We start from the raw sequence: 9,576 nt of genomic DNA, 5'->3' as shown, positions 1-9,576 counted from the left end.
AAACCGTTGAAAGTGTGGTTAATTCAGCACGAAAAAGGGACTTCAAGTTGTAATCATCGAAAGAGAAGGAGTGATGTAGAACTGATGATTGCCTCGCTCTCAACATCATCTTATGGCTCGCTCAGCGTCTTCCGCTGACTCGTCGGGTGGATTTTAAATCGCTCCATAGAGATTTTTCTTTTCCAGGAATCGACCCGTCTCAGTTTGTCGGCAATCTTTTGGATGGGTGAATAGTCTACAGATGCCGTTACACGAGAAGCAAGGGAATGTCCATCTCGCATCCCTTATTAATAATAAGGGATAATCCTACAAATCCTTCATTGTGGATAATCCTTATATATATATATATATATATATATATATATATATATATATATATATTTCACTGCAATTATTAGACCCAACTCTCCCTAATTGGCGAAGTGTGAAAAATACAAATAAAATTCCGATATGAATATTTTTTCTTTCCATGCAATAAATTTATCGACACACATACATAAGATATAACTATCGTGTACACGATTTTTCTGTGTTGATGACTAATTATGATAAAATGTGTTTAAAAATATTTTGATCATTGACAAAGCGATGAAAACCTATTTTCGAGAACGCAATAATGTGTAAATTGGGATTTTGGACGCAAATAGGCGATGCACCCTTTGACACAGAATTTGGATTGATGGTGGTGGTTTGTCAGGCACTTGGTGGTCGCGCAGCCACACCTACTGGACGCTATAAGGGTCGACGGTTCAACAGTTCGTGCGCTGCCAAGTCCATTTCTTCTTTGGTCATATCTAATGCTTCCTGCATTTCACGCGAAGTGTATCGCACAAAGTCAGCATCACAGTATTTGCCTAGGCCTTGTTCTACCAACACCTGATGATAAGAAAATGGCAGTCAGTCAACAATACTTACTGTATGATATAATTTTTACCTGACCAACGAGGCTTTCGGCTGATCCCACAACTTCCGTTGAGCCACCGCGCCTCTCACGTGGTGATCCTGGTGTCGAGCGTACCAATCTTTCCACTGTGAAACTGCTATTCATTTCATTATTGACTGTAAAAAATTAATATTTTCTAAAATTATTTGCCGCTCAAAGTGAAAATATATTAATTCAAATACTAATCACTAGCCACAAAAGGTTAATGAAAAAGATTAAAGAAAAAGATTCAGAATACCCAGTTAACCAATATAATTTGGTAAGACCTACTAGCGCCCTTAACCTACATCAGAGGCCCATGACGAGGTGGGGAGGAGAGACTGAATAATCATTAGTGAATAATCATTCAATAAAATACCAAAAATTATGGCTGAAGAAATGACGAAAATGAGTTTTTTTGGTGTACAAAATGTTGGATTGAGGAGTGGGTGTTGGATCTGATAACGCTAGAGTCTGGCGGTAGCACGACCTTCGATGGAAACTAAAAGCCAATATCATTTACCATTAAGTACTACAAATTATTATACTGCGGATGGCGAATGGACTGACGGACGGTCAAGTATTAAAAAATAACCCATGTCCGATTTTTGTCACATTTTGTCAAATTTAACTACTTGATGTAATTTCAGTCGATTTAGCGAGATTTGATTTTATACGCAGTCGCAAGTAGAGCTGACTGTTGCTTAGCTCTAATAATTCAAATGATGACAAACTGAAACCAAATATTTTCACTCATAGTTCTCTATACAAAAAAAAAACTGTTTTTATCACAATATACCATTGTGTGATACCATCAGTATCACACAATCTCAGAGATAAACAAAGAGAAACATTTTAGGGACAAAAAACGAACGAAGAGAAATGTGGTCATTCTGTCTTTTCAAATAAACCACCCACTAACCGTTAAATACACGGAAAAACTTCCTATTTTATGGAAGATGAAAAAACTCCGAAGATATTACAAAGAAAAACCAAAACATGAATTCTGTCACAAAATTGTACTTTTCTACTTAACACTTGGTTTTAAGCATCCCCAATTCACAGGCTCTAAACTCTCAGAACTTATTTTGAAACGGGACAAATCCGTCATATTAGTTAGTTAAGCAGAGAAGCCTTATACCCTTTTACGCCTATGGCGTAATTAATGCATGCCCATGTTACAAGAGCAATAATAAATGATGGCAACATAACAACATTTCAGCCCAGTTTTTGGCAATTTTCCGCCACGTGGAAGTTAGGAAATGTTCTTTAGTGGAAATGAAGCGCAATTTTCCGTGTTCCTCCGAAACTAATCTCAAGGAACTTCTGTACTTTTCGGCGATTTCCGAAATAGTATGCATTTTTTCTTTTATACAGATGATTTCCCTATTGTTTGTTACCTTACAGTAGTTTTAGAATATTGATTTCATTTAGGAATGTGAACAATTTAATAATTTCATTTTCGTCGTCTCCCAGTGCTATCTTAATATCCTTATTTATTTTACATTTAGTTCGGGCATCGTTTTATTTTATGCAATCAATTATTATGTGTTGGACAGTTATGATCGTCTTGCATGTGTCGCATTCTTCTGGGTCTTCCGAGGGACGTTTTCAACGCGAAGAATGCGTTGAACAGGGCGAAATTAAGAATCCCAGTGACAAGACAACTTCATCCGCGACAGTGCCTAACATTGGGCGTATTTCCGATGGGATTCTCGAAGGAGTCTACTGGTCAGATTGTCCGGGTAGATGTCTTTGTTGTGACATTTTAGTACAGCCGCATTTTCGTGCGTGTCACGACATGTACGCGTGAACAATGAATTGGATGAAAACTTAGCTTTTCATGTACTTGAAAATGAGTTGAGAAATCAATTTGTTTACTTGAAAAAGGCCGGAGGATGTGCGGACACACATAACCTTAATCTGATGCATTAAATCTACACAAATGGCCAGAAAAATCCAACAAATATGTGTTTATTTACATGAAAACAAAATTATTGTCTATTTACTTGATTTTCACGAAAATTTGTCGGCTTTTCTTGCCTTCAGGCGACTAAAAATATGAATCGACGTCAGGCAGCAACGTTTGAAATGTTTCACGCTTCGCAGAAGATAAATTCAGTACATTCGTACAATATACTAATCGTAATCTTGAAACACTTATTAGTAAAATCATACTTATGACAGCTTATTAAAAAATGGTATGAACGTAAAATTGTAAATACCCCGTAAACAGGTTCTATACATTCAAAATAATTGATCAAACATCTTCTTCGAATACGGTTCAATCTAAGTAATCATATAGCTTGTGTTCAAACAGTTATTAAACGCTAGTACTACTTGGAATCATAATTGGATTTACAGTTATGACTTTTGAAAGATATTTGGTCACCGATTTGTTTCATAACAAATCAAATTATAATAATATAAAATACCATTTAAATTAAGTGTTTCACAGAATGCTGAAGCAAATCCCATTTCCTGTATTTTCAGAAAAAATATATGTATTTTTTTAGATCCGTTATACCAATAAATAATGAAAGCGCCATATTCCTATGGTTAAGACTATGATTTCTCCAGGAAAAACAGGGCTGTCTGGCCAATTAATTATGGTTTCACGTGACTTTTCTCACCTTGATTAAATCTCTACGCATTATTTCACCATTTGTTTGTTATGAAATGCGTTTTTGTTTCTATTGCAAAATTTTTTTGGCTGATAGTTATCCTTGTTGCTACCCCTGTATTTTGTACTTTTCATAAGTCATGCTTACCAGATGACAAGTGATTAGGAGGTTAATATTCATCAGGAATTAAAAAATAAATTTGCAACTTTTTAAGCTAATTGCATTCCATCAATTTTTTTTTAAATATATGTATATTACGAAGTTCAAGCTGCAGCAGCGACACAGATGGCACACCTATGCCAGAAATACAAATTTGGATTTAAAGCGTTTTGGAGAGTCAATTTGGAGTTATATTGTCTTTTTACATTAACCAAGCAATATACTAAATTTGATTTTATAGTTACATCAGAAAATTAACTATTAAAAAAAAACGCATTTTCGGTGTGTACATTTATGAAAAACAGTGCAAACTGTAAGAGGAAAGCAAACCTCGTCCATGAAATGAGGCTCGGTGGTTGCGAATTGCATGCATTTCAATTGCTTCCGGCGTGAAACCAGCTACGAGCATCGCTTGATTTTGAGCCAGCCTCAGACCGCTAGCGATGCGACATACTCTGGCGACAGGTAGTAGAATTGGCGTGGTGCAAGACTTATCCTCAGCTATGGATGAGTGCCTGAGGATACACAGTTAGTTCACACCATGCAGGTTACCTCACATATCTAGGAAGCGCACTCAAGAAAAGATTTATACAGCACGTGCGCTTACCTATATAGCGCGACTGCCACGAATTCTCGGATTGCCTAAGGGTGTGGCAAAAGATTATCAAATTCGTGAAAAACGTATCATTTCCTCACATTGTCTGAGAACATGTGCTTGTAATTTTTTCCAGTATCCTTATTCAATTTATTTTTAAGTTATTCTGAATTTTGCATGATAATTTTGCCTTTTTGGCGATTGCTGGTTGATGGTAAAAGTATTTGCCACTCAATGTTACAGACGTGCAATAAAATCCGACCACAGCGGAATGCGAAAAATTTAAACCCCTTAGTAGGAAACGAGAGCAGTACAAGTAGTTGCTGTTAAATATTCCCATCTAAATAAATGCTTCATTGAATTGTCTTTCAAGCTCTAGTCTTATATTTAAGGTGGACTTTGTTTTAAACCTCTAATCGTTAGCTGGCAAATTGACAATATGCCCTCGTTAAAATAGAAATAACTCTAATATTTTCTCTAAAACCAATATGCTTTGTTGTGAATCACGTAAATAAGTGATTTTTGCATTTTAGCATATAATATAAGTTGGCGCGCTTTCGAAATAGAAGCTAAAAATAATTTGTACTGTGAAAACATTTGTAAAAAAATTTTATAATAATATATTCTAAAAATATATTTTTGAGCATATTGATATGTTGTATATGTGTTTTATGAAACTTTACCTTTCACCTATCCCCCAGCAATAGCTCAAACTCCCATAAGAAATACATTTAGAGGCCGTGGCACATGGCGCTGTCGTCGATTTACGGTGACAGATATGTGAAGAAAACCAACTGCTGTAATTGTGAGCTATTTGGCAGATTTAGTTACACGATTTGGGATGAATACAAATGAATGCTAAAGTCTCCCGACAGCATTCCTTCCCTGCATCGAGTGAGAATATTTGTGCAAATTGACTTCCAAGTGTAACGTTTCACAGGCAAGTGAGTTTACGTCTCAGTTCTCTCGTGTCTGCGCAGAGTTTTGAATGCCCGCTTTCATGCTAGGAATCATTAGATAGCTTATTTAATTGACTATCAACGTTGATCATTTGAGCGAATCGTAGATTCCAATTGGAAAGATACCAGCGTGAAAAGAAAATATTGAAATGATCGCGAGTGACATTTCGTGAAAATTGCGAATGTACCAGTAGACAATTCTCAATATAATTACGTGTAATTTTTCATCCACATAATATATTGTCAAAATCCGTAAAATTTGTATATTTTGTGAAATAATTCATGCTTAAACTTGCTCAGTTCCTGCCTAAAAGGCGATTCAAACACCGTCTTTGAGCAATTTTCAATCGAAAACACAAGAAACAAAGCTTTGACATGTCGAAAAACTGAAATTATTATGGTGAAAACCCAGCATTTGTAATTTGTCCACGATCATCTCTTTCTTCTCGATGCATATCGTGTATTTACCGTCCTACGCTGTCAGCGTACGACTCTAACATGTCGAGACAGCCACCGTGCGAATAGGAAGGAAAATACACGATATGCATGGAGAAGAAAGAGATGATCGTGGACAAATTACAAGTGCTGTGTTTTAACCATTAGAATTTTGCTAAAATTGTCAATGAATTATCTATATGCGTAATCCAAATTGCAACGCGATTTCAAACATAATTTTGATGGTTTCCCTTGCTCTAGCGTCTCTTGGAAGGAGTAACGAGTAGCAGTCGCAATGTTTGTGCCACGGGAATTGAGCTAATGCTGGGGGTCGCCCTACACCCTATTTACCTAATCCCTTTACTATCCCCACTTGTCGTGGACAAGTGTTAATTTTTACTCTCTTTCAAAAGTATTGCTGTTACTCATTAAGCTATCTGTTAGATTCTTACAGATCACAGAGGAAAACTACTAAACTTTTTCTAATATCCTCTGTAGCCGATAATCTCTATGGGTAGGACGTGTTAAAATCAAATCGCATAAATATTTGATTTCATTTGTTTAATTGAACTCACATAGACGCAGTGATGAGTAATGGTCGCATATGAATGTGCTCCACTGATTCTTCTGGTAAACGTTGCACATGATTAAGTCCATTAACAGAATGGTCCGCTTTTCGTGGTACTGATACACCGGAGCGTCGGCGTATAGAGGACCACATAGTACCAAAGAGAGTATGATTACGCCGATGCATAGGTTCGGGCTCTTCTGCTAATTCATCCAAGTTGCCTGATATAGCACGTTTAAGTTCAGGTCCAGCCTCATGCAAAGTTCGTAGTCCTGCTTGCAACGTCATTGTAGCATTATGATCTCGTTCGCCATCTCGCAATTCCTGCTCTTTGCGTTTTTTAAAACGACGAAAATAGTCCTGCAAACAACACAGAAAGAAAAATAAGTAGAAATAGTGACGAAATTGTCTAATTACGGTAATAATTGCTGATTTGAAGTTTTTTAATTACAAATTTGTACGAAATATTAAAAACATTAATGAATTTTTAAGAACTTTTACGTCCATCATTGATCACAGTTCTATCTCATCTGTAAGTGTGAGTGAAACAAAAAGATTTCAAGTACATTCATCTCTATAGCTTCGGTGACAGCTCAGTTGTCAAAAGATGGCGAAACAGAATGTATTATCATTTCGACTGTTGCCGTAATTTACTAATTGATGAAGTTTTTCACGAAAAATAGGCGAAAATGCACTTAGCGTGCTTCTTCAAGTGTGAAATTATACGTCTGAACACCAGACACTATTGGGTAAGCGTTTTCTTCTGATGAATTTGCTGCCTTACCAATACATCTTCACATACCGACACTTGTCGTTACGAATTGCGGCCTATTTTCTTTTCTTGATACACTTCAGGAAAATTTCTATATGACTGATGTGGACTAATTAGTCCTTAGACTGTTTATGTCAACTTTTTTCTCCTAAGATTGTTGTAAAAAATGAAAATCCAAGCAATTCGTTTTGATAATGGTTGATATTGGGTAGATATATCAGTAAGACCATCAAATTTAACAGAAGAAAATACTTACCAATAGTGTTCCAATAGTAATATGATACAATACTGCGATTCATTGTCAAAACACAGAATATTGAGAAAAAAAAACAATACAAATAACACACTTGAGATGCGTGAAATGAACATTTATCATTAAATTTACTTCTGTTATACTATCTATAAATAAGTGTAGTACTTTGATCAGAGTAAAAAGTAAACAGTCTGCACTTAAATTAATAACATACTAACCTGAATGAGAAAGGTGGCATAAAATTTGCCCACTGTAACCTCGTCTTCAACTCCGGGAGGCGGTACAACCTGATCCAGAAGTTTGGAACTTGTACGTTTCCAGATCTGTTTAATGGTTGCACGAAGTTCAGCATTAGCTTCGTCAATGTTGCCTTCCGTTTTAATTTTGAGGCTTGTGCGTACTACCGCAAATAACGTTGCGTTGAACAAAACAGTGCCGTCACTATTAAGTGGCATATTCATGCTCACTAATCGTTTGCATGCAACACGGTGTGGACAGAGTTTGCCAAAGCCAAGTGGTGGACTGATTTTACGTAGTAGAGTGACTACGTCCAGGTGCTTAATACGTCCTTTTGCATCTGGGTCGTACTCACTCCATAATCGGATAAACTCGTCTAAGTGATGAGGTCCCAAAATACTCCAGTCTCGGGTGAGATAATCAAAATTGTCCATGATTACCGCAACAAATAAGTTGATGATCTGTTAAAATAAACAATTTAAGGCAATAAAGCTAAGACGCTTGAGTATATAGAAAAAAGAATGTTTGTGAAATACTAAATAAGTACTAAAGTAGTCAAGTAAACATGACTTAGTAAGTGGTGCGCAGCCTTTTGTTACGGCAATATGTCAATTTTTAGTATCCAAAAATTCAGTCCTTGTCTCCTTTTTGCAAGGTAAGGTCTTATTTTGCATCTCAAACATAAAGCCAATTTAAACAACCTTTCCACAATTTTGTCCTAGATGCGGGAAAGTTCGCCTCAATGGCAACGGATACAAATTACGAAATTCTTTGATTAGACTGCTGACAGGATAAATAAATTAAACTAAACTAATCCATTCTGGTACAAGCATGTAGAAAATAACTAGGTTGAACTGCAAGTTAAACTCTCATGAATGACAATATGCATTTATTAAAACGTCCTATCACAAACGCCCAATATTACCGAATAATTGTATAATGCAATCTTATATAAATTCGATGGAGTTCACGATAAACCGTTGCTCGAAGAAATTGATACCGTAAGTAGTAAGCTCAGAAATAACTGATTTAAAATAAAGTTGCGTATCCTCTTTCATCGCCATATACCACTTGCTTCTTTTTGGTTTAAAATTTTTGACTCTTGCCAATACTTATCGATATAAATTCCCATTTATAGTACAATTTTAGAGAAAACAATAGTTAAATTTGACAGTCACGGTACTTATTAGCTCATAAAAAAAAATTCAACGACAAAAATTAAAACTCCAAAATTCTTAGGACTGTAATGTCAGACGGAACTTCTCAAGGCATGACTTGTTATGGATTACTATTAATACTTTTAATATGTTATTTAGAGAGATTACTTTTAAATAATAGAACATAACTAGGCCTTAAAACTTACCAGAAAAGAACAAAGAACGTAAAAGGAGATGAAATATGGAAATGCTATGCTTGAGCCACAACCCTCTTTCGAGCCACTATCATCTGATCTCGCATCACACTTAACCTCTCCCGGTCTCGAGCTGCAATCCATCATAATATCCTGCCATGCTTCGCCAGTGGCACTTCTGAAGAGCACAAGTACAGCTTGCGGAAAAGTCTGGAAGTTGTTGTTGCGGTGAATAGATGTCTCAGAATCAAGCGCAATTTTCCCAAACACTTGCATTCCAATTACGGCATAGATAAAGAAGAGCATTACTATGAGGAGAGCCACGTATGGTAAGGCCTGGAAGGACTTTATAAATGTCCAAAGCAAAGTCCTGATGCCTTCTCCGCGACTTAATAGCTTAACTAGTCGCATCACCCGGAAGAGTCGAAAAAAATTGATGCTGATAATACTAGAACCAGGCTGAAAGATCATTCAAACTATTACTTATATGAACAATTGTTTCTCACGATGTTTAAAAAATAAGTAGACACTTTCATTTATATGGTATGTATTAAAAAAACTGATAAAAAAATAGTTATCTAACCTTTACGCCCTGTCTTACATTCACTTCCGAGTACACGATATCAATGAAGCTGCCTAATACAATAATGAAGTCAAACACGTTCCAAGCGTCACCAAAGTAATTCTGTAAATATTTGACA

General features: G+C 36.1%; 1 protein-coding gene across 13 annotated transcripts in view; it reads right to left on the bottom strand.

Annotated features, from left to right (window-relative positions):
- Window positions 1–448: 448 nt before the first annotated feature.
- The window catches only part of LOC132257099 (muscle calcium channel subunit alpha-1), a 32,460-nt gene continuing 23,332 nt past the window's right edge, over window positions 449–9,576 (bottom strand). For 10 of the 13 annotated variants that reach the window (XM_059753847.1, XM_059753838.1, XM_059753844.1 and 7 more), the window contains 7 exons: window positions 9,459–9,560; window positions 8,888–9,334; window positions 7,506–7,985; window positions 6,270–6,622; window positions 4,036–4,220; window positions 935–1,059; window positions 449–876 (listed from right to left, as the gene is read on the bottom strand). In XM_059753847.1, the coding sequence (XP_059609830.1) occupies window positions 733–876; window positions 935–1,059; window positions 4,036–4,220; window positions 6,270–6,622; window positions 7,506–7,985; window positions 8,888–9,334; window positions 9,459–9,560 (1,836 nt within the window). In that variant the 3' untranslated portion in view covers window positions 449–732. Of the gene's footprint in view, window positions 877–934; window positions 1,060–4,035; window positions 4,221–4,312; window positions 4,348–6,269; window positions 6,623–7,505; window positions 7,986–8,887; window positions 9,335–9,458; window positions 9,561–9,576 lie in introns of those variants that run through there. The other 3 variants (XM_059753846.1, XM_059753849.1, XM_059753850.1) reach the window with 3 other exon arrangements.

This window comes from Phlebotomus argentipes, unplaced genomic scaffold (genome assembly GCF_947086385.1).
Source record: "Phlebotomus argentipes unplaced genomic scaffold, Phlebotomus argentipes genome assembly contig_75, whole genome shotgun sequence".
NCBI classification, from domain to species: Eukaryota; Metazoa; Arthropoda; class Insecta; order Diptera; family Psychodidae; genus Phlebotomus; species Phlebotomus argentipes.
This window is presented reverse-complemented; position numbering and strand designations above follow the sequence as displayed.